The following is a 26,215-nucleotide window of genomic DNA, read 5'->3' as shown; positions in this document are numbered from 1 at the left end:
TAAGTCAGCATTTGTGTTGCAATTACTTAGTTCGTTTTCTTTAATTTTTTACTTAAGTTGGCACTTAAATCTTCAATCTGCCTCAAGATTATGATTTAAGATATGAAGAGGTAGGGGAAGGGACGGCGAAGGTGGTAGGGAATGAGAAAGGTGCCCGTACGCATGCACCGCACGGCTGCCCTGTTGCCCACTGCCGAGAATTCATTCTACAATAAAATAAAATAAAAATAAAAAGAGGAATAACCTTGGAGGTCAATCATAACCCCAAAAGCAGATAGTAGACTTCACGTAGTATATGTGTACCAAATTTCAGGTGAAACGTTTTTTTAAATCCTGGTTAGACAAACGATACAGCCACGGTAGAGTATTATATAAGAAGATCTTGTATTATTTGGTGTTGTTATTTGTTAATAAACACCATGTAGCTTTTACATTTTCTATACTTTGTTCTTGTATCTGGAGTGATTGAAATAATAAATTGAAAATTAAGATGCCTCCGTGAGGAGTTTGCTGCTTTACTTGCTCACAAGGTTATCAAGGCTAAGTGGTTGCTCCTCAAAAGAAATACAACTGTGGTAAAAGGAGAGCAGATTGTTTTGTTGGTAAGTGGTGCATAACCAAAAGAGTTGCACATGTTCGTCAGTGCTGGTGATAGTAAATTCCTAGGTAGTGACTCCTATAGAATACTGTGTGATGTATGTAGACAGTACCATTGTCTAAATTAGGATATTTGTGTATTAATGTATATTAAAGTACAATGGAACCTCGGTTCACGAACGTCTCAGAACACGTACAAATCGGTTTACGACCAAAAAGTTTGCCAAACTTTTGCATCTGTTCATGACCACACACTCGGTATACGAACAAGCCAGTTTCCCTTTCGGTTTGTGCGTGCCGATGATTTCTGCACGTGTTAAGTCTCTCCCTGTGCAGAGAGAGAGAGAGAGCAAGAGTGTGAGAGAGACACACACATGCGAGAGTGCGCGACACACACACACACACACGAGAGGGAGGGCTGGACGCATAAGGCCGAGAAGGCACTTAAAGAATGCACCGGGCTTGTTTATAAAGAGACAGATTCGAGCATTGTTTTAACCTCCTATTTAATGAAGACATTTTTCTATTGGATTTTAACCTCCACTTCACTTCTGTTTACAGCGATCGGTTCGTAGCGTGCATTGTTGCAATGTTACTTTTCTTCGTGGTTTATTAAATTACGGATTTTTCAGATGTTCATTTTTTCCCTGTGCTTAAAACTCAATTAAAAGTGTTTTAAGCGAGTGGTTTGTAGCGCTATAGCGCAAACTCTTGCAGTGTTAGTTTTCTCTGTTGTTCAAGGTTTTCTCAGTGTTATTCATGTTTTTACATTTAGTTTACTATTATGCTGTGCATTCTATGGTATGATTAACTATTTTTGTGCTTAAAAATATATATATTTACATACAGTTCATACAGTCTGGAACGGATTAATTGTATTTACACAGAATCCTATGGGGGAAATTACTTCGGTTCACTGTACGAGGGATGTTCAAAACGTTTCCACAATTTTATATTTTCGTTGGAAGTGGTGAAGCCGGGAGGAGTAGTAATTTGGTACGACACAGGGAAAATTGCATCGCAAACGAAGGTGACTTTGCAGAAAAGTGATGTAATTTGTTTTTGAAATTCTTAATAAACAGAGTTTAAAAAATAGTGCGGAAACTTTTTGAATGTCCGTTGTAGAAGTTTGGGTGACTGACAATTAGGCTTTCACCTGAGACTTGTAGGATCGCTCTGTGTGTGTGTGTGTGTGTGTGTGTCTCTGTATGTGTGTTGATCTACCTACGGTAGTAACAGGCTTGGCAAATGCCACAGAACCCTCAATAGTATGATGTGTCATTTGTAACCTTCCGGGAGTGTCTCATAACGGGCTAGGACGACCAGTAAGGAATCAGATATCAAAAATGTTACCATATTTGTGATAAGCAAAGTCAAAAAAGCATTAAATGACACTCCATGTGCCTGTTTTACCGATCCACATTTTTCCAAAGTTTTGTGAAAATATGTAACTTTGACCCCTTATATTTTAGTAGGGGGTGAACCCCTGGGGTCACTTGATGTAGCACGCACAACCTAAGGTCCTTTTGATCATTTTTGCTGAAGACACCTGTTGGTCTACCATTTGTCATAAGGGTGTCATTTCCTGCCCAATATATATGCTTCAGAAAATATCCTAAATATTCGGGTTTTTCATGTCTTTTGGGCCAAAAGTAGGGGGGGACACACAAAAAGGTTAATGTCTTGCATACCTAGACATCAAGACTGGGTGGAAAGGTATGCCTCATGTGGGGGTTTTCGTATACCAGTGAGTCAGGAGGTGCCAGGCAAGAAAAAAAAAACTGAAGAAGAAGAAGGAATTTTTACTAAAACAATTCTTCTGCTATTTTACAGGATTTATTTTTCAGATTTTCAGCATAGTGGTTAATTAAGCCTTTGGACTTCAAACACCTAGGTTGTGGGCTGAAATCTTGCTAGTGACACTGTGTGACCATGAGCAAGTCACTTCACCTGCCTGTGTTCAAATTGTAAAAGAAAAAAAAAAGAAATTAAACCAATTGTATCTCTCAAATATTGTAAGCCACATTTAATAAAGACATCAGCCAAATAGTAAGCACTAACTTTACAGAACTGGTTAAAGTGATGGTCAATTGACCTTTGCATTGTCATTTTCAGTGTTGGAGTTGTCATGTTTTCCTTGTGTCTGGACTAGATTTGCTTTTGTATTTCGGTTTTCCACTCACATCCCAAAACACGTGTGTTAATTTGTCTAAGCCGTTGTAAATTTGCTGCCGTGTGAGCTCACCCTGTCCGGGTGTTGGTTCATGTTTTGCACCCAGTGCTGCCAGAATAGGCTCCAGTCAGCCGTGATTCTGAATTGAATTAAGTGGGTTTGCAAATGTTATGTTTATTTTGCGAAACAGAGAAATGTATAATATTCATTTAATTTGTGTCAACTTCTATACCCCGATTAAGCTTAAAACAGCAGTAAGTATTGCTTTTATCCATTTATTTTCCATTTCCACATATTGCCTTTTATCGGCAGAGTTTATTCTGCAACATAAGGTGCAAAATATTTCAGCTTCTGATTTTAACAAATCTACAAATGTCTCTGAAACATGTTATTCCTTTGGGTTGTTGAGTGTAGATTAATGGGAAAATATGTCAGATGTATCCAGTTAAAATGAAGTCTACAGCAAATCAGAGTGTGCAGAAACATTCCAAATACTTTCTAAATCCACTGTATACCCAAATTCCACAAAGATTCTTGTGACTGCTTGTTAGTAATCTATGCCACTTGTAGAGTTTTTTTTTATTGATTTGAAGCAAGTTGGCAATCTTTTTAAATCCCTTGCCAGACTCAAAGTAAGGATGATAAAATCCAAAAAAGTCTGGTAAATATTGTAAATATGAAGAATCTGAATCAAGTAGACGTTTGCACAGAAATCTGAATTTATTAATGTCAGGTAACTCAAAATAAGCAAATGTAATGTTTGTCTTATTGTTGGCAATTTCTTTCAATGTACTGGAAGATCGCTTGGACCGCACTGTACCTGCTAGAATGACACCAAATCTCCACCATTTACTCCACATTTTATGCTAATGCTCTTCTGTTCTTTACTGGTATTGGCCACTCGCTCTGCACTCTCTCTCTCTCTCTCTCGCTCATTTCATGCTGTTGTTGGCAAAAATTAATAAAATAATAAAGCACTTTTTTTTAAATAATTTAACATATTGTTAAAATATTTATGAGGTGTTACGAGATATGTCAGATTTGCCGATTGTAGTTGCTGATTTTGTTGCTGCACCATGTCAAATTACATGACTGAAAGTCGCATGCCACATTTACCAACTGTGCACCAATTTCCCAGCACAGTCATACTGGCTCCTTTTATTGACATCCAAAAGCATGCTGCCTGTTTGAGCTGCAGCATGTTCAGCAGTAACCTCTACCCTTTTTACCCCATTTTCTTATGGTATGTAAAATATGAGATATCAGACATACAAGCTCCTCTTCTGCTTGTTAGGTTCAAAACACACGTGTTCCTATTCCTAGTCGCTACATTCTGTGCATTGCTGAATGCTCATTGGTTCTCAAATCTGACACAAAAGAGCCCGCCCCCTTCGAATAATGAGAAAATCAAACCTGTTTGATTTTATCCTAGCCAGTTGCAGACTAGATAGATGGATAGATAGATTAGAAAGGCAATATATAATAGATAGATAGATAGATAGATATGAAAGACTCTATATAATAGATAGGTACATAGACAGATATGAAAGGTACTATATAACAGATAGACAGATAGATATGAAAGGCACTATATAATAGATAGATAGATATAAAAGACACTATATAACAGACAGCTAGATAACATATGAAATGCACTATATAACAGATAGCTACATAGATAGATATGAAAGGCACTATATAACAGATAGTTAGAGAGATAGATATGAAAGGAAATATATAAGAGATAGCTAGATAAGATAGATGATATGAAAGGCACTATATAACAAACAGATCAATAGATATTTTTGTTATTAATCCTTGGAATCTTAACTTGGCCAGTATCTTGAGATCTTATTACTCGCTCTAGTTTGTAAGTAATTATAAGTTCAAAAGGTAAGCAGCACCTTGGCTATTTAAAGGTTTATATGTAAGGGGATTTTAAAATCAGCCCTAAAGTTAGCTGGGAGCCAGTGCAAGGACTTGAGAACTGGGGTTATGTGGTTATACTTTCTAGTTCTTGTAATGACTGTTGCAGCAACAGTTTTAATTATCTGAAAGCTGCAAAAAGAACAATTTGAACAGCCGGTGAATAACATATTGCAGTAGCTAACATCACTCTCAGACACTGCAAGGCATTTAAGAATTTTCAGTTGACCTAACATGTACATCATGTGGAGGAAAAAAATAGAATCTATTAACAGAGAATTAAAAGATAGTGTATTTTTTACTTAGTGTTGCATATTGGTCCTTTATTCAGAGTTTTTAAGTGGATCACATTTTGTACCATTCCGTGTTTTCTGATCACTTGATTTTTCAGGCAGAATACAAGAAATACTTATATTTGCTTTGCTTGACTTAAATGTCTAACCTGTCATTCATCAGTCTACCTCCCCTCCCATATCCATTAAAGTCCCAAGCACAGGGCCTGTGATTATAAGAGATCACATCACTTCTATCATTCACTCTCCCAAGTTCCCCATCACACTAAAACACAGACTTAGTGCCACATGAAATTGTTTTTGTCAACTGTGTAATTAAATAAGGAAAAATGCTGGTGTCCAATTTGAAACGGATGGTATTTCGCTGAGTTTTGTTTAATCTTCCTGTGGAATTCATAATGGAGTCCATATTTTGGGTGAAACATTTGCCTCTTAAAGTAACAAAAAAATAAATAAAATCAATTCCTGGGCTAGCTTATTCACTTTGGAGTCAGATCTACCTGTCCTGAATTGTAAGAAGCTTTGAATTGATGTATATGAATCACGTCTGAAGTTCCTGACATTCTCTTTATATAACATTTCTCCATGCTTTTAGCTAGGTTTTAAAATTCTGCCTATAGGTCAGTCAGTGATGTATTTATTAGATTCTGGTTGGAGTCCCTGTTGTGGTCCCGTCTTTGTAAGGGTCAATCAATCGACTGTTTATTTCTTATTCATTTTATAAAACACTTTTTTACAGTGAACACAAGAACCGCATAATTGTGTTAGTTTATTTCCATCGTTGTTTTAACATACATCTAGCGAATGCTGCGGCCCATCATCATTGACATTACCCGGGGTCATCAGGTATTTCGTGCCTTTCCACATCACCCTTGCCTAGTCATTCCAGCTTAGCTTGATCAGGCACTGACTTGAGTCCAAGCAGACTTAGTCTACAGGTCATTTCTCCTCATCCAGAGCCATCTGGAGGCTTTCTTTGCAAACCTCTGTGACTGCTCTGAGGGCTCTTCTCCTTATTACCACTGTGATGCCAAGCAAAGTTTATGTTTTGCAGTGTGAGTGACCAAGGACTCCTCTGTAGCTGCCAGAATCTTATCTAGGAAAAGAAAATCTGTGCACATCTCTCCAGTTTTGATGTCACTACATTGGTTACCCATGCCATTCAGAATTGACCTTAAAATACTGCTTAAAAGCCTTAAATATTCTCTTCCCGTCCTATATTGTGGAATGCCTGTCACCTTACACTCCAAGTCGTCAGCTTAGATCTTCAAATGAGTGTCTGCTTATAATTCCAAGAGCTAAACTTAAATAAAGTGGTGAGGCGGCCTTCTGCTCTTATGCACCTAAAATCTGGAATAGCTGACCGCTAGAAATTTCCCAGGCTAATACGGTGGAGCACTTTAAAAAACTGCTATTTTAACGTGGCTTTCTCATAGCTACATTTAGTGTATCCCTGTTAAACTGTATGTGCATTGAATTATCTTTTCCATCAAGGCTCCACAATTTGTACTAATCCTGACTATTCTCTTTTTCCGCTTTTTTTGTGGTGGCGATTTGCTCCACCACCGCCTGATAAAGGCACCATGCAGTTGACCCAGATGTCCACATAACCATCATCATCAAATTCTTTCATGTGAAGCCTGAAACCCATAAGGACTTTTTTCCCTTTATGCTCATGTATAAGTAAAAATTGATCATAAAATCAGACCCCAACTTATACGCCCGTTCAAAAATGCGACACTTATTTTATTTTTTTTTTACATCTTCTTGCCTCCTCCAATCTCACATCAGTTTCTCAGACACATCGAATTTTGTTGCTGCAGCGCAGTTACCAATTTCTTTTGCCACTTCAATGACTTTTACTTTAAAACCAGCTTCATATTTTCTTCTGATCGAACGCTCCATCGTAGATAAGGGATGCTCTTACGATAAAGGTGCACGAGGGTGTGCAGTGCAAACGTTGCTTCAGAATAGTTTGGGTATCACTGTGTGGTCACATAGGCACAATAGAGACAGGTTAGGAGCACACGCTGATACAGCTCATTGCCACACCCACATAGAAAAAAAAAAAACAGTGTGCTCTGTGGTTACTCTCAGGTGGGCTTTAGCATATCGCAACCGACTTATACGACTGACATTATAAAATGCCAGAAATTATACGATAAAATCAACTCCCGACTTATCCGTGGGAGAATTTATCTGTGAATATATATGGTAGATCATTTATGTTAGGTAGAATGCCCAGTGAGGCCTGAATGGTCTGTTGGCCTTGGGACCCCTGCAGATTTTTTTTTTCCACTGGTCCATCTGGAGTTTTTTTATTTGTTTGTTTTTACATCCTCCTGGTCACCTGACCTTGCTTTATTATTTGTTACTTAATATTGCTTAATCTTATTTTTGTTTCATTTCTTCATTTTGTAAAGCACTTTGAGCTACACCATTTGTATGAAAATGTGCTGAATAAATAAATGGGGTCACACCGTATTCTCCATCTTTGATTGGTTCACACTGTGCTCCCCGTACTTGCTCCTTTTCCTCTCATTGGCTTCCTCTGTTGGGTCTTCCCAGGGTGTTAGTTTTATCATGACACGTCTGACAGTAGCACCCTATCTGGCCTCAGTGCTGTTGTCACTATGGTGTCTAGGATCTCAAGTAGCCTCTCCAGGTCATCTTTGTCACAAGTAGGCCTCCTGACATTCTCCAATGTGGCTACAGATGGTCTCCTGCCCTGAAGAAGGGGACTAGTAACTTGCTGGGATGGAGGCTTTTGGTCTTATTGATAGCCATAAAGGTAGCTTCTGTTAGCACCTTTAATACTTGTGCCGCCACCTTCAGTAGCACCCTTCTGTCAGGGCTTTTGAGCAGTTGCTGAGGATGTGCTTCAGGGTTCTTTTTCTACGACAAAGAGGGCAAGATTGTGCATCCCTCTTGCCCTAGTCGAAGAGGTTTGTTAAGTATAGTAGAATGTCATGGACTGATTGGGTTATGAACCTGATGTGCTGGTGTTTTGCCGGCCTAATGTATGCCTTGGAAATCTTCTTCTCTAGATCACTAGTCCACCTGGTCCTTGCTTCTTGCTGCTTGTGTGGCAGTTTCGCACTTCCATAAACACCTGCTCACTCCTCCTCCTGCATGAGATGATGCGCTTCCTTTCCTTTGGTCTTGTCATATCAGTGAGAAGGAAGGCTAAAAAGCTCCGGCAATCCAACGTGTTTGAAAATGGTTTATTATGTTGTGTCCAGCAGGGGGTGCTCACTCCCTGGGAATGAGTTTGTTTGTGATTGTGGCATGTTACTTAACCCGAATCTATATAGATACAGTTTATAACATAAAAGACGATACCCTTCCCTAGTGATACAGCGGTAAGAAATTATGCAGAACAAATAACTTAGCTTTGTGTAATGTCGGCTTACACTTCAGATAGTACAAAGACGAATGTAGCCAGTGACAAGACCCAGTCTGGAAGTCGGGGGCCTGTGGAGTGGAGTCTGTCGGTGTTGTCATTGCAGATGCAGAAAGGATTCTCAGGAACAGGTGGTGATGTCTTCCCTCCATTTGTTGGCTTCAAAGGCATGCCGTGTGATGTTCCAAGGATTTATACTCTTCTTTTTAACATGCAGGGCCCCCTTTAGATGAGCATGCAATTCCAAAGAAGGCTGACTTAACAGATAGAAATAACACACAGTTAGTTACAGCATTTCACAGTCTACTACTACTTGCTGTCCATTTGTCCCAATTCCTTCTTTTGTTATACTGCTTACCTGGCAGTTCTATGTGAACCCCTGCGCTTAATCTGGCTATGTGTCAGCTGTGCATGTGAGCAGAAAAAAGCAGATTTATAAGATACTAGCAAATCTTGCTTATTCGCAAAAGAATAAGAGCGTTAATGAAATGATGATGAGGGAGAGAAGAACATCACACGGTACAGTAAGGAAGGAGATTATTTTAATGAGCAGTGACTTGTGAGAGGACTCAACATTAGAATAGTCCCATGATTAGTATGGGATGTTATTATAGTCACTTACAACAGTAGGAATATTTGCAATACAAAGTGTATATTTATATTGTATCTTTTGTATGAATATTTAAAATACAAAGGCATGGATTCCTCGCTATTGTTGTGGAGGGATATAATAGTTGTGACAACCGTTGTTTATATCGAGCACGGACGGGCACAAGCGAAATAATAAAAAGATATTTGCACAGAGCACAGTGACATATTAAACTTACGCTTACATATGTAAAAACAAAGCAACAAAAGATAATATGAAAGATTTTCTGAAAACTAAGTAGACTGACGTGTACTTGAGAGCAAAAGGGGCACAACTAAAATAGGACTTGTCCATAGCTGGGACTGGAGTGTACAGTAGTTCATGCAGTTACGTTTACAGATTCTTTTTTTCTTTTTACATTAGTAAATTTTTGACAAGACCATGCCAGGCTAACTTTTATAAGGTATCATTAAGTTGAGATTGAAGGTCATCAAAGCATTCAACTGCTTGATGAAATGTGAAAATTTTTTGTTTGATCATGACAGCATTGTTTCTTAATATGTAATTCTCAGAAACTGAATTATGGTCTTTAGTGTCTGACGTACAATTAAGTGTGACTCAAAGGTGAAATTTACCTCTCCTTATGAACCAACCTTATGTTCAGGGCATGATGACGCTTAAGTCACCAAACTTTTATCATTCATTATATTATTTGAGCTGTGCTATCGATACAAAGCCTGTATGCCCTTTTTTGGGTGTGTAGTCCAACCAAGCTAATTACTTATAAAAGAGTGACCATTTTTAACTTGAGTCTGAGGTAAGACTGAGCTTCTTTGTCTAATAATACTCATAAATAAGCCTAATTTCTGACTCACCTGCCAGTCAAAGGAGAAAGCTTGTTTCTTCCATGTAACGCATAGCGACTTGTGAATGGGCTGAGTTATCTGTTTTTCCTCAAGGAGGAGGCAAGGAGGATATGGACATAATCTGCAGATAATATGTTTCAGTCAATTCAGTCTTATGCTTACATCATTGCTTTCCCTTTCCATTTAATTTTTAGAGAAGTGTCTTTTTTGTACTGTAATAGGTAATTTCCCTAAAGCAGCAGGAGAGGGTGTTGTTGTGTGAGCTGTTTGTGTCCCTGCTCTGCCCACCAACTGACTCACTGGTATTGGGCATCCAAGTGGCTGTCAAACAAGTAAAAGAGGAAAAGACACAAAATGTACAAAATATACAAAATATACAAGTACAAACAACCGCTCTCAGGGAAACACTGAAACGGTAAAGTAATTCACAGTTAACATCACACAGAACTTTTCTCCATTTTAAGAAGGATGACTTTGGAAATTCAATTATGCTTTTCATTTGGATATTTTGAAAAATCAAAGCTTTGTACAGCCTGACCTGCTCAAGATATCTCAATAAAACTAGCAAATTTATTTAAAGAATAAGTGGGCCACATTTCAACAAAACTGTTGTTTCATATGGACAGACAGACAGAGTGACATACTGACATGGGCTACCACAATAGGTGCCTTAAAAGCACATAAAAGAGCTCCACTGATCCAGAATATATCACAACCCTCATGGACACCTAATGTATTTTTTCTTCATGCAAAAGTTAATAAGGAAAAATTAAATTTACATTTGATTACTTTTTATAGGTAAAACTGAAGGCATGTGGGAACAGCAGCTGCAGCTCCCCAAACTCCCGTCACAATCACACAGACACAAGTTTTCCAAAGAACAGAGGATTTTGTTGTGCGAAACTCTTCACAATAAAATGTTTCTCACCCTCTTCAACTCCGTCGTCTTGACTCCACTCCCAGCTCCGACTTGCCAAGATGTGGCAGAACGGCTTCTTTTACCTTCCGGTGCCAGGGCATAGCCTGATGAAAGTACTTCTGGGTCAATCGGAAGTCTTGAAAAGTAGGGATTGCCAGTGCCACCAGCTCCTCCCAGGTGGCTCCCACGGAACCCAACCAGGCTGCCCCATGGGACTACAACTCCCATTATGCCCTGTGGGTATCCGTGTGTTAATCCTGGTCTGGGTGTGCTGCCATCTAGCATATTAGGGAAGCCACTTTATGAATACAATATCTCCCCCTGTTCCTTAATTATGTTGGCCTCCCGACTGGTTAATGAATCATATCCCACCCCAGTCAAAACAAGGATCAACGAGGCAAGAGCAGTATTGATGAGCTAAAGAACATCTGGAGCTCCAAGTAGATTGACAGCCCTACCAAGACATGGGGAACCGCCAAGACCACCATGAGAAGGATCCTGACGTTTGTGAACCAGTGCCTGTGAAGGATTCTTTACATTCATTCAACACCATCAGAAATGCTGATGTGTGGCAAAGGACACTGCAGCATCCCATGGAAGAGGAAATCCTAAGGAGAAATTGGGGATGGCTAGGCCACACATTGCGACAACCAGCTTCAAAACATCACATGTCAGTGAAACTGGAGACTTTCCTCAGGTGTCTAAAGGATGTAAAGGTCTATGTGAACCTTGTTGCTGACAACCAAGGGGCTTTTATTTACTTCTGTGTTTCGATTCCAATGTGTGTGTTGCAAAAAAGAAGAACACCTTGGTGCACTGACTGAGCGTAAATATCTAGAGGGACAACTGATACATGGAAGTGAATTTAAAGTCTTCATACGATTAGTTCTACAGTTTTCTAGTATACAGTAATGTGACATAAACACATTCACCTGTAATGGTGCAGCACCATTCCTATGCAGAGCATTAGCGTGCTTGATTGATGACATTATCTCAGCCACCCATTAATGCTAGCGTGATCTTTTCAAACTGCTTGAGTGATGTAGTTGCAGTGAACACCGCAATGGCTTTTAAGAACTGTCTGGATGAGATTTTGAGACAACTTAGCAATTAGCTTATCAAATGAGCTTGATGGACTAAATGGTCTCCAGCTGTTAGTAATTTTTTTGTGTTCTAAATATATTGTATATGGATGCTGATGATACACAAGGAAAAGAAACAAGTCATGGGGGCTGTATTTATCTCAAAGGTGGGATTGAGCTATAAACAAATACAACTGAAATGTTACTTAAACCTTAGCACAGTATTGAGCTTTTTACTGTACTGTACAAGCTTAGCCCAAGTCTGTTATAAAAAAAAAATGTAAGCCCCAGCCAGGAACATTCTGTGAATTACTTTGGGGGTCTCAGATGTCATTTAGAAGCCTTGGAGCAATTTGCCTCAAGCTGCTTCAGGAAACTCCATGTACTTCTGCTCTCCAAAACCTAAAGTAAGAATGGGACAGTAAACTCCATACAGCAAGCAGGAGCCCATAAATAATATCATGAAACCATTATGCTTACAGTGATGTGAAAAACTATTTGCCCCCTTCCTGATTTCTTATTCTTTTGCATGTTTGTCACACAAAATGTTTCTGATCATCAAACACATTTAACCATTAGTCAAATATAACACAAGTAAACACAAAATGCAGTTTTTAAATGATGGTTTTTATTATTTAGGGAGAAAAAAAAATCCAAACCTACATGGCCCTGTGTGAAAAAGTAATTGCCCCCTGAACCTAATAACTGGTTGGGCCACCCTTAGCAGCAATAACTGCAATCAAGCGTTTGCGATAACTTGCAATGAGTCTTTTACAGCGCTCTGGAGGAATTTTGGCCCACTCATCTTTGCAGAATTGTTGTAATTCAGCTTTATTTGAGGGTTTTCTAGCATGAACCGCCTTTTTAAGGTCATGCCATAGCATCTCAATTGGATTCAGGTCAGGACTTTGACTAGGCCACTCCAAAGTCTTCATTTTTTTCTTCAGCCATTCAGAGGTGGATTTGCTGGTGTGTTTTGGGTCATTGTCCTGTTGCAGCACCCAAGATCGCTTCAGCTTGAGTTGACGAACAGATGGCGGACATTCTCCTTCAGGATTTTTGGTAGACAGTAGAATTCATGGTTCCATCTATCACAGCAAGCCTTCCAGGTCCTGAAGCAGCAAAACAACCCCAGACCATCACACTACCACCACCATATTTTACTGTTGGTATGATGTTCTTTTTCTGAAATGCTGTGTTCCTTTTACGCCAGATGTAACGGGACATTTGCCTTCCAAAAGTTCAACTTTTGTCTCATCAGTCCACAAGGTATTTTCCCAAAAGTCTTGGCAATCATTGAGATGTTTCTTAGCAAAATTGAGACGAGCCCTAATGTTCTTTTGCTTAACAGTGGTTTGCGTCTTGGAAATCTGCCATGCAGGCCGTTTTGCCCAGTCTCTTTCTTATGGTGGAGTCGTGAACACTGACCTTAATTGAGGCAAGTGAGGCCTGCAGTTCTTTAGACGTTGTCCTAGGGTCTTTGTGACCTCTCGGATGAGTCGTCTCTGCGCTCTTGGGGTAATTTTGGTCGGCCGGCCACTCCTGGGAAGGTTCACCACTGTTCCATGTTTTTGCCATTTGTGGATAATGGCTCTCACTGTGGTTCGCTGGAGTCCCAAAGCTTTAGAAATGGCTTTATAACCTTTACCAGACTGATAGATCTCAATTACTTCTGTTCTCATTTGTTCCTGAATTTCTTTGGATCTTGGCATGATGTCTAGCTTTTGAGGTGCTTTTGGTCTACTTCTCTGTGTCAGGCAGCTCCTATTTAAGTGATTTCTTGATTGAAACAGGTGTGGCAGTAATCAGGCCTGGGGATGGCTACGGAAATTGAACTCAGGTGTGATACACCACAGTTAGGTGATTTTTTAACAAAGGGGCAATTACTTTTTCACACAGGGCCATGTAGGTTTGGATTTTTTCTCCTAAATAATAAAACCATCATTTAAAACTGCATTTTGTGTTTACTTGTGTTATATTTGACTAATGGTTAAATGTGTTTGATGATCAGAAACATTTTGTGTGACAAACATGCAAAAGAATAAGAAATCAGGAAGGGGGCAAATAGTTTTTCACACCACTGTATGTCTACATGTGGGTACATTGCCAAACAGTAGGGGGCACTCTTGATGCATCCCTAAGCTTTACCCATCCACGTGGTGTTTCGTGACGTCTATGAGAGGCAGGGGGCCCATATTATAACAATCCATTTGTACTTTCTGCCAAATGCCACACTTCTTCCCTAAAACAAAAAAAGCTTGAAAAATGGATGAATTTCTTAGTTTTTAATCTTGTCCTCTGTTTCCCATACCCTTCATTGTAGAGCACCAGTCCAGTTAAATTTATAGAAAGCGCTTAGTTGTACAACAGAATTTCGAGTGGCGAATGCATATACAAAGACATATTTTTCCTTGATTTACCCCTCTGCTGCATAGTTTGAAATTTCAAATCAAACAATTCAGACATTGTGATTAAAGTGCATACTGCAGACTTTCATTTAAGGGGATTTGCAGACATTCTGGTCACAGCATGTAGAAATGACAGCACTTTTTCTACATAGTGCCTCCATTTTCAGGCACCATAATGTTTGGGATGAAGTAATGGCAGGTCTATTAAAGCTGTTGTCACATTTAGGACTTTGTCGCATATCCCTCACATGCAATGACTGCTTGAAGTCTGTGATTCACAGACATCGCCGGGTACTGGGGGTCTGCTCTGGTGATGCTCCGCCAAGCCTCTAATGCAGCCATCTTCAGGTCCTGCTTGTTTCAGGGGCTTGTTCCCTTACGTTTTCTCTTCAACATATGGAAAGCCTGCTCAGTTGGATTGAAATCAGGTGACTTGCTTGGCCATTCCAAGAATTTTTCATTTTTAGCTTTGATAAACTCCTGTATTTCCTCAGCTATATGTTTGGATCATCATTTTGTTGTAGGATGAAGTGCCGTCCACTGAGGTTTGGAGGCACTGACTGGAACTTGAGCCGATCAGATGTTTCTCTACACCTCAGTATTCACTGTGCCACTGATGTCAGCAGTTCCATCATCAATGAAGAGAAGTGTGCCAAGAGTTGTGCCAACCATACAAGCCCTAACACCCCCGGCACCACCAAGTTTAACATATCAGGTGGTCTGTTTTGAATCTCAGACAGTCCCTTTTCATCTCCACACTTTGCTCCTGCCATTACTCTAATGAGGTTCAGCCTTTCTCGTCTCTCCACAAGACCTGCAGGCTCTTTGTAGTCCTTTCTCACAAATTGTAATCAGACCATCCTCTTTTTGTTTCAAACTAGTTGTCTGCATCTTGCAGTGTAGCCTCTGTGTTGCCGTTCATGAAGTCTTCTGTTTATAGTCGTCTCTGACACACACACCTCTGCCTCCTGTAGACTGTTTTTGAAATGATGCACAGGTATTTGGGGCCATTTCTTTACCACTGTGAGGATTCTTCTGTCATCAGCAGTGGATGTCTTCCTTGGCCTACCAGTCCCTTTGTGATTACTGAGCTCACCAGTGTGTTCTTTCTTCTTCATGATATTCCAGGCAGTTGATTTAGGTCATCCTATGGTTTCACCGAGGTCTCGAATGGCTTTATTATTGTTTTCCATCCTCATAATTGTTTCTTTAAGTTTCACTGGCACAGGTTGAACAACGGCAGCTACAAACTACAAAGGGAAAAAGCAAGCCCAAGTGTCTTCTGAAGCAATGAAACCCACCTCAGGAATCACAAACACTTGTGACGTCAATTGTTCCAAACATTATGGTCCCCTAAAATTGTGGGATTTGTTTAGAAGCAGTGTTGTCATTTCTGTATGGTGTGACCAAAATGTTTGCACATCCCCTTCAATGAAAGTCTGCAGTGAGCACTTTAATCACAGGTTTGATTTGTAATTTTAAACTGTGGAGCAGAGGGGGACATTTAGGAAAAAATAGATCTTTGTCCCAAATGTTATGGACAGCACTATATACCATGTTTGTGAAAGAAACATGTTCCTTCCTCCCCGAAACTATGCGACTCTTCAATTCCACCTGGAGGAGTAAATGCTTACATTGCTCAAAGTTATTATCTGCTTTTGCAAGCGTTTTTATTACTATTTAATTTAATATTGTTTTTTATCAGTATACTGCTGCTGGATTATGTGAATTTCCCCTTGGGATTAATAAAGTATCTATCTATCTATCTATCTATCTATCTATCTATCTATCTATCTATCTATCTATCTATCTATCTATCTATCTATCTATCTATCTATCTATCTATCTATCTATCTATATAGTGCCTTTTCTGTCTATCTATCTATCTATCTATCTATCTATCTATCTATCTATCTATCTATCTATCTATCTATATAGTGCCTTTTCTGTCTATCTATCTATCTATCTATCTATCTATCTATCTATCTATCTATCTATCTATCTATCGAATATCTTTGACTTGAAAAATACCAAATTTATCCTGTAAGAACAGGAAACCATATGTGAACAACGTCCAGAAGCACCAACAACTCCTGTGGGCTCAAACTCATCTGAAATGGACTGAAGTACACTGAAAGCGTACGCTGTGGTCTGACAAGTCAGCCTTTCAAATTGGTTATGAAAATGGCAGATGTTTTGTTCTCCAAGCAAGCCTGGTGGCCACTGGGACTTTTAGCCAAGAACATTTGAAAAGCCAGCGTCTTTCAGGTAGGTGGGGTATGATTAAGAGATAGATAGATAGATAGATAGATAGATAGATAGATAGATAGATAGATATATAGATAGATAGATAGACAGATAGGTAGATAGAAAAGGCACTATATAGATAGATAGATAGATAGATAGATAGATAGATAGATAGAAAAGGCACTATATAGATAGATAGACAGATAGATAGATAGACAGATAGGTAGATAGAAAAGGCACTATATAGATAGATAGATAGATAGATAGATAGATAGAAAAGGCACTATATAGATAGATAGATAGATAGATAGATAGATAGATAGGTAGATAGAAAAGGCACTATATAGATAGATAGATAGATAGATAGATAGATAGATAGAAAAGGCACTATATAGATAGATAGACAGATAGATAGATAGACAGATAGGTAGATAGAAAAGGCACTATATAGATAGATAGATAGATAGATAGATAGATAGATAGAAAAGGCACTATATAGATAGATAGATAGATAGATAGATAGATAGATAGATAGATAGATAGATAGATAGATAGATAGAAAAGGCACTATATAGATAGATAGATAGAAAAGGCACTACAGTATATAGATAGATAGATAGATAGATAGATAGATAGATAGATAGATAGATAGATAGATAGATAGATAGATAGATAGATAGATAGATACTTTATTAATCCCAAGGGGAAATTCACATACTTCAGCAGCAGCATACTGATAAAAAACAATAAAGAGTGATAGAAATGCAGGTATAACAGACAATAACTTTGTATAGTGTTAACGTTTACCCAGGTGGAACTGAAGAGTCGTATAGTGTGGGGGAGGGATGATCTCCTAGTGCCCATGTCGTGGGTAACTCTGCATCTGTGAATGCCCAGTTAAAGTTGAAGAATAAACGGTACATGCACATTTTGGAAGGACAAATGCTGCCCTCTAAATGATGCCTGTCTAAGGATCCTCCTGCTTATTTCAATGAAACAATGGCAAGGCGCAATGTTTGCTTGCCGAACTCAAAAATAATTGTGTCCTTCGGTTCCCAAAACGATGACAAAGTGTTAATAAAAGGAAAGGTGACGTAACGCAGAGGTAAACAAGCCGCGTCCCAACTTTCCTGGAAAGTGTTGCTTCAAATAAGTGTTGTAAGCATCAGAATGAACATGCATTTACAAAAAAAAAACAGTAAAGGTCTTATGGGAAAATATTCAATCTCTTGTAATTTTACTGTTTTTAATTTAACAAAGGTCAAAAGAAGATTTAAAAAATCACAGCTGTCTATTTTTTATTAGAATTTTACATACTGTCTCAACTTATTTTTGGAAATTAGGTTTCTACAAGCTCTGCCCAGATCTGTTATGAAGGAACTTTTAAGCCCCAGTCAGGAACTCCTGGGTACATCCTATGAATTACTTCTGGGGTCTCAGATGTCATTTAGAAGCCCTGGAGCCATTTGCCTACTGTAGAGCACCATCTGGAAATCCCACATACCTTTGATCTTCAAAGGCTCAACTTAAACAGAATAGGGCAGCAAACCCCAGATAGCAAGCGGGTAGTCCAATAAATAATATAAATAAAGTAACATTTTGGTGCAGTATGTTCTAGCCTTTTGCTAAAATCATTTCAATTCATTTTTTCCCTCTTCAAGCAACCCGCTATATCCTAACTACAGGGTCACAGGGGTCTGCTGGAGCCAATCCCAGCTAGCATAGGGCTCAAGGCAGGAAACAAACCCCGGGGAGGGTGCCAGCCCACCGCAGGGCACACACACCCACACACCAAGCACACACTAGGGACAATTTAGGATCGTCAATGCACCTATCCTGCATGTCTTTGGACTGTGGGAGGAAACCCACGCAGACATGGGGAGAACATGCAAACTCCATGCAGGGAGGACCTGGGAAGTGAACCTGGGTCTCCTAACTGCGAGGCAGCAGCACTACCCACTGCGTCACCGTGCCGCTCAAATTGAAAACAGGATTTTAGAAATGTTTGCAAATTTATTAAAAATAAAAAAAAAAACGAAATATCCAGTTGATAAGTATTCATACCTCTTTACTCAATACTTAGTTGAAGCACCTTTGGAAGCATTTCCAACCTGGAATGTTTTTGTGTTTGACACAACAAACTTTTTACAGCTTGATTTGGGGATTCTTCTATGCAGATCCACTCAGGTTCTGTCAGGGCGGATGAAGACCATCAGTGGACAGCTATTTTCAGGTTTTTCCAGAGAATGGGTTCAAGTCTAGGCTGGGCCAGTCAAGAACATTCCCTAAGTCACCCCTAAGCCACTCTAGTGTTGTCTTTGCTTTGTCCTGTTAGAAGATGAACCTTTGGCCCAGTCTGAGTTCCAGAGAACTGCAGAGCAGATGTTCATTAAAGGTATTCTCTGTACTTGGCTTTGCTGCACCTTTCTCTTGGCCCTCACTGGTGTCTTGAGTCCCTACTGCTGCCGCCTCCATTTTTCAACATTGGAACATTATTGTACAGGTGATGAACAGCACCTGCTTTACTCCCATGCAATCCAAGGCTGGGTTTGAAGCATTGATTATGATCTTTTATGAGATGGCCTGTGGCAGAAACTGACAGACATGTGACTTAACAGGTTTCTCCTACAAACACTTGTTGTGTTCTCTCTAATTTATTTCCCCCTTAACTTCACCCAAATGGTCATATTCTTGACCACTTACAATACAATACAATACAATACAGTTTATTTTTGTATAGCCCAAAATCACACAGGAAGTGCCGCAATGGGCTTTAACAGGCCCTGCCTTTTGACAGCCCCCCAGCCTTGACTCTCTGAGAAGACAAGGAAAAACTCCCAATAAAAACCCTGTAGGGAAAAATGGAAGAAACCTCGGAAAGGCAGTTCAGAGAGACCCCTTTCCAGGTAGGTTGTGCGTGCAGTGGGTGTCAAAAGGAAGGGGGTCAATACAATACAATATACAGAACAGAACAATTCCTTAATACAGCATAATAATAAAAATTTTAGAAGTACGGTTTAACAGTAGATGATATGACATAATTAGGTTTGGATATTTTTAGAGTCCTGGAGACCTCATCCATCTAGCTGCCTCCCCATTTGGCCATGCCACGGCTGAAACGTTGCTCCGATGAAAGGACCCTCTTTCCCATGATTCCTGTGATCCTCCATCAGGGATGACTTTACCATAGGCAGGCAAACAACTTGGCAGGTGGGCCGTGGCACCAATTGCCACATTTGGGTACCGAGAAAAGAAACAGAATAGGTGAGGGTTAGTATTCAAATATAATTATCATGTTACTTATGTTTTAGTGCTAATGACTAACAACAGAGATGCAGTCTGTACAGTTAATCAGCAGCTCTAGTCAGGATATGCTAAACTGAAGTAGTGAGTCTTCAGCCGAGATTTAAAGGCTGAGACCGAGGGGGCATCTCTTATGGAAGCAGGAAGACCATTCCACAGTTTAGGGGCCCTGTAACTAAAAGCTCAACCTCCCACTGTTATTTTATTAATCCTTGGAATCCTAAGCAGACCAGCATCTTGAGATCTTAATGTGCTCAGGTTTGTAAGTCATGATAAGTTCAGACAAGTAAGCCGGACCTTGGCCATTTAATGCTTTATATGTTAAAAGGAGGATTTTGAAATCTGCCCTGAACTTAACTGGGAGCCAGTGTAAAGATTTAAGAACTGGAGTTATGTGTTCATATTTTCTTGTTCTTGTAATAATTCTTGCAGCGCATTTTGGATTAACTGGAGGCTGTATAGAGAACAGTTTGAACAGCCAGTGAACACCGCATTGCAGTAGTCAATCCTACTAGAGATAAATGCATGAATTAATTTCTCACAATCCTGTTTATTTAGAAAGCGCCTTAATTTCCTAACATTTTTAAGATGGAAAAACATGTTTTGACGACTTTGTAATATGTGCTTTAAATGACATGCTAGAGTCAAAGATAACACCTAGATTGCGGGCTGATTCAGTAAAATTAATTGGGATTCCAACTGAGTTAAATGACGACAAAATATTGCTGTGATCAGCGTCATTCCCTCGAACAATTAACATCTCTGTTTTATCTGTATTTAAAGACAAGTAGTTCTCATTCATCCATTCCTTTAATTCACTAACACAACTAATTAAAGACAACATCGGAGAAACTTCATTTGATTTAAATGAAAGGTATAACTGGGTGTCATCTGCATACGAGTGAAAATTAACATTATGTTTCCTAATGAGAGATCCCAGTGGAAGCATGTAAAGTGAAAACAGTAAAGGTCCCAGTACTGAGCCCTGCGGGACACCATATTGAACTTCTGTGTATAATGATGGAGTACTGTCTGCACATTTCTGTACATACTGGAATCGATTTGATAAATAAGAACTGAACCAAGCGAGCACGGGGCCTGTAAGCCCAACATTGTTTTCTAGCCTGTGCAGTAAAATAGAATGGTCAATGGTGTCAAATGCTGCACTTAAGTCCAACAACATAATTACAGTGGAGTTTCCTTCATCAGAGGATATCAGAATGTCATTTACAACCCGTGTTAGTGCCGTTTCTGTACTATGACCAGTGCGAAAGCCAGATTGGAATTTCTCAAATAAATTGTAATGCGTAAGGTGTGACTGAAGCTGACTGGCGACTACTTTTTCTAGTATTTTAGAGAGAAATGGTAAATTTGAAATAGGCCTATAGTTATTTTATATGTGTGGGTCTAGGTCTGACTTTTTAAGTAAGTAAGTTACAATCAAATAAGGAGTCTATAAAGTGTCCCAGTTTATGCAGTCAAAGAGGTCTTGTCTTCTTCCTAGTGGCTCATCTGTTTTCAGTTTCTGCTTGTAAACTGGCAGCTGGAGTACTGACAGCTCATTAGACTGTCCACGGTGGGAGCACAGTAGTGGACCATCCATCCATCCAGTTTCCAACCCGCTGAATCCGAACACAGGGTCATGGGGGTCTGCTGGAGCCCATCCCAGCCAACACAGGGTGCAAGGCAGGAACCAATCCCAGGCAGGGCACCAACCCACCGCAGAGTAGTGGACCATTAAGTGTCTAATCAGGATGTGGCTATAATTAATTGCAGAATTATGGTATTTGAGTGCTTCTTTCTCTTGCACAGTTTGGCTCAAAAACTAATCAGTCATCTCATAACAGACTTAAGTTTCAAGTTTGGTATTTTTCTTTCAAGCCATTTTAGCTCTACAGTAGACCATCCTCAAGAAGTTGTGACACACAGACACACACCCATCGTTGAGATATCAATGGTTTCAGTATCAGGGGACCCTTAAACGTTGAGATCCGTCGAAAACCCAGACATTTAAATTTTTGACGAATCTAAACCTTTCACTTATCCCCCACAAATGAAAGGTTATAGTAGGGTAGGCCGCAAAGAAAAAAAAATAATGAATTAAACATGAGATTTACCATTTATTTTTGGCAACAGATACAGTAGTTATGTAGTAGAAAGTAATTCTTCTAATGCCTGTACTTGGTTCTCATTATTTTTGGTCCACATATGTAAAGTATTTATTTAAAGAGCTACTGTAAAAAGCCAAATTTGCTCTGGGGACAAATACATTTCTATCTATCTATCTATCTATCTATCTATCTATCTATCTATCTATCTATCTATCTGTCTATCTGTCTGTCTGTCTGTCTGTCTGTCTGTCTGTCTGTCTGTTTGTCTGGATAAAGCTTTCCTTACTGAGCCCAGATGAGAATTTAAGATTTTTCTTTGTTTGCATAGAGTTATGCACAAATGTCGCAGTCCATGGAGTGAGCAATCAATTAAATGTATCTGTTTTTAGACTTTTTTTCTGATTACATCGCCTTATCTAATAAATCATGTCATTTAACTCCTAATATGCAGAACTTTATTATCTTCTCCAATCAACTAACGTCACTGGTAATTTCTGACTCATGTCAGTTTTTTCCATTGTTCTGAACACCGCTTCGTTAAGAGGGGTGTTTTTGCGGAGTGTCCTATTGATCTTAGCACTGCTTCATAGTAGGAGTATATGGGCATTCTCATCAGTTTGTCCCCACTTTCTGAAAGGGTGTTCATTACTCATTTACGTCATTCTGACCTTGGAAAGTATAGTTGTTAGTATCTCTGAGACAGGACAGAGACCACTTCTTTCAGCTATAAGTTACATTTAGTTAACCTTTGAGTTACACTCAATCCTTCTCGTTGTGTTTTAATAATTCATTCAGTTATGGGTTCATATACAGTATATACTTGTAATAAATTGTTATATATTAACTAAAAATTATAGAGTATGTATGTATTTAAATATCTATCTATCTATCTATCTATCTATCTATCTATCTATCTATCTATCTATCTATCTATCTATCTATCTATCTATCTATTGTAATAAATTGTTATATATTAACTAAAAATTATATAGTATGTATGTATCTATCTATCTATCTATCTATCTATCTATCTATCTATCTATCTATCTATCTATCTATCTATTGTAATAAATTGTTATATATTAACTAAAAATTATATAGTATGTATGTAGGTATGTATGTATGTATGTATGTATCTATCTATCTATCTAAATATGACATATGTTTAATTGGTGTTATGCAGCTATTTCAGGAATGTATCTTCTGTGTAAAATGTAAATGTCTGTCTTTATTTATTTAGTGTGGCATGTGTTAATTCTTTTTATTATTGTATTTTGTCTATATCAAATTTGTCTAGTGTACAGGTTTTCTAAATTTATCTTCAGTCTTTCATCCTGCTAAACCTTTAAGGCTTTTAATGTAGTCTTGGTCAACAGCAAAACCAAAGTCTTATTATTTACATCCTTTTAAAAATGGTTTGCTTTCATTCCAGAGCTTTTTTTTTTAATATCTTTTGGGTTGTGGCCTTAAACTACAAAAGTATACTTTTTTATTATTAAGTATAAAATGTTAATAAGAAAAGAACCTTGAAGGACCCTGCTGTGCTGCTATGATTTATTATTATATATGGTGTAGAATTGCCTGTTTGCTACTGGGGTACTTAGGAAGGAAGCAATTCCCATAATATCATATTCATGCCTTCACCTTCCTCTGGATTCTTCTTTTGAGGAGCAAAGCGGATATGGCTTGCAATATGAGCCCGCTGTTCCTTATGTTTTCCTTATTTATTATTCTTTTACCGAACAAAAACATTTTGATGTTTATATGAAATGCTTTTTATTCTTACAGGCGCTCCGACAGGCATTCACCTGAAAGAGGATATGAACCACTGGCAACTTCATGCTCACTATTATCCTCCACTACTGCGTTCAGCTACGATTAGAAAGTTCATGGTTGGATATGAGATGCTAGCACAGGAACAGCGAGACCTCACTCCAGAGCAGGTAAGGAATAAGAAGCATTCATAAAGAGTACTTCATATGTCTTTATTATAGTTTATATTTTCCTGTGGCCTTTAAAGCAGCAACTAAATGCTAAAGCTTTTGCTATTGACAGTGTGTGACCATAAGCAAGCCTCTTTACCCATCTGTGCTCCAAATGAAAAAAAAAAAATAAAAATAAGTGAACCCAACATTATCTCTAAGTGTTGTAAGACAGTATCAGCTGAATAAGTAATCATAATAAGTACTAATAATAACAATAATAAAATATTTTCCAATACATATGTCAATACATCAAAACAAACATTTCAGTACATTTTACATGCTAAAATTACTACATGCCAAACAAGAGAACTGCTCCAAAATCCCAATGTTCAAACATAACGTAACGTCAACATTCTTAAGCCCACTTAATACAGTAATGGGTCATGGGGGGCCCAATCTGTCCCAGCAGTTTTGGGTCATAAGAGAGAAACCAGCCTTGGTGGATCAGAAGGTCCACATCTATACACATCCACAGAAGGCCTGTTCAGAGTAACCAATTCATCCTAAAATCTGTCTCTGAGGAAAATGGAGTCAATAAAATTACATGGGATGGAAAGTGTCCACTCCACATAGAAAATGACCAGGTGTATAGCTTTTATAGCATTTATTTGCTTAGCAGACCCTTTTATTTAAAGCGATGATCAAAAGAGCTCATCATAATCAAATAAACATCAGTTTGGGAGACTGTTTAGGAAATAAGGGCTACAGGAGAGGTTGCAAAACTGATCATCACAATGAAGAGCTCAAAATAAAATACAAGCAAGTTACACTTCATTATTTACAAAAACCTAAAGTCTAATATCAATTGGAAAGGAGTTCACCAAACAAAAGATTTTCTAAATGCCTCTTAAATACAATGAGGGAGTCCAAATTTGGAATTAAGATGAGTAGCTTATTCCACCGTCTAGCAGTGACACATGAAAAGAGTGTGGATTGAGAAACATGGCGTCACTAGCTGTCATTCATCAGCAGAGCTCACAAGTGTCTCCATATCTCTCTCTATATAAAATCCAACGTCTGTCTGTCTGCTTTTCACAAGAGAACTGCTTAACAGATTTAGATCGAGTTTTTTTATATCATTTGCTTGAACATTCCAGTTGATTTTGCGACTTCTGTCATCGCACTGAGTATCATCTTTCGCTTGCAGGAAGGATTTTTTTTTGCGCTAATCTGAGACACAGACTACAAGCTGAGGTGAGGGGAAAGTGTGGCATCAGGAGTGGGGAGCCAGGAGGAGCCCTCCTCATTCACGCTTCAGCCTCAGAGCATACCTTGCCTCCGCTTGGCTAGCAAACGAGAGAACTACTTAATGGATTTAGATCAGGTTTTTTTTCTCTAAATTGTTTGAATATTCTGGTTGATTTTGCGAGTTCTGTCATCACGCTAGTATCATTGTTCACTTGCAGGAGTGATTTATTTGTGCTAATCCGAGACTGAGGTTGCGGGCTGAGGGGAGGAGGAAGAGTGACGTCAAGAGTGGGAAGCTGGGCGCGGCCTTCCTCACTCACATGCCAGCCTCTGTTCGAATCGCTCAACCTCTGGCCACGTTTTGAAGCGTGCCATGCCTCTGTTTAGCTAGCGATACCTGTTTATTTGTTGGTTTTTAAAGTTTGTCCTGTTTCACTACTACACAAGCAGAGCTGCAGGGAAGAGTTAGTAGAGTAGATACATAGGTGCTGACCCATTGACTACTCTGCTATGAAAAGAGGAGTGCCAAGTGCCCACTCCGGCTATCTGAACTTCAGACATGCCACTGCATTTTGAATCACCTACAGTGGCTACGGTGACGCATGCCAATACTACTGCCAGTGGAGAGTTGCAGACAAGTCCAAACCTAGGGCGCTCTATTCATGAGGCAGCATTGCTTACCAGAGTGCTGTTGTGATTAGACGACAAAAATATGGTAAAAGGATGTTAGGCTTCCGAAAAGTCCTAAAACACAGGACTTTGAGTAGCCTTCCCAGATTTGGCCTTACCCTAGGCAGCCAGCCCCCAACCTCCACAAGAAGGCTTCAGTGTGCAAAGGCATAAAATGGGGAGCTAGCCTTTAAAAGTTTTAAACATATCTCAAATGTTCCAGTACTAGGGTGTTGTACCGTGTTATGTATATAGTGAGAAGTCAAGCAAAATGACACATTTTATTGGCTAACTAAAAAGATTACAATATGCAAGCTTTCGAGGCAACACAGGCCCCTTCTTCTACATCTACCTGAAGAAAGGGCCTGAGTTGCCTCAAATGTTCCAGACATTTACAAAAACATACAAATTTTATTTGGCCACATGTGTGGACCTAAAATAATGAAAACAAAGTAC

The 26,215-nt window shown here is 39.0% G+C and overlaps 1 protein-coding gene across 1 annotated transcript in view; it reads left to right on the top strand.

Annotated features, from left to right (window-relative positions):
• galt (galactose-1-phosphate uridylyltransferase) overlaps positions 1-26,215 on the top strand; it is a 249,190-nt gene that overhangs the window by 202,427 nt on the left and 20,548 nt on the right. Inside the window, exon 10 of the mRNA XM_039759657.1 lies at positions 23,706-23,860. Coding sequence (XP_039615591.1) covers positions 23,706-23,860 — 155 coding nt within the window. The remainder of the gene's footprint in view (positions 1-23,705; positions 23,861-26,215) is intronic.

Source organism: Polypterus senegalus, chromosome 7 (assembly GCF_016835505.1).
Source record: "Polypterus senegalus isolate Bchr_013 chromosome 7, ASM1683550v1, whole genome shotgun sequence".
Taxonomy (NCBI): Eukaryota; Metazoa; Chordata; class Cladistia; order Polypteriformes; family Polypteridae; genus Polypterus; species Polypterus senegalus.
This window is presented reverse-complemented; position numbering and strand designations above follow the sequence as displayed.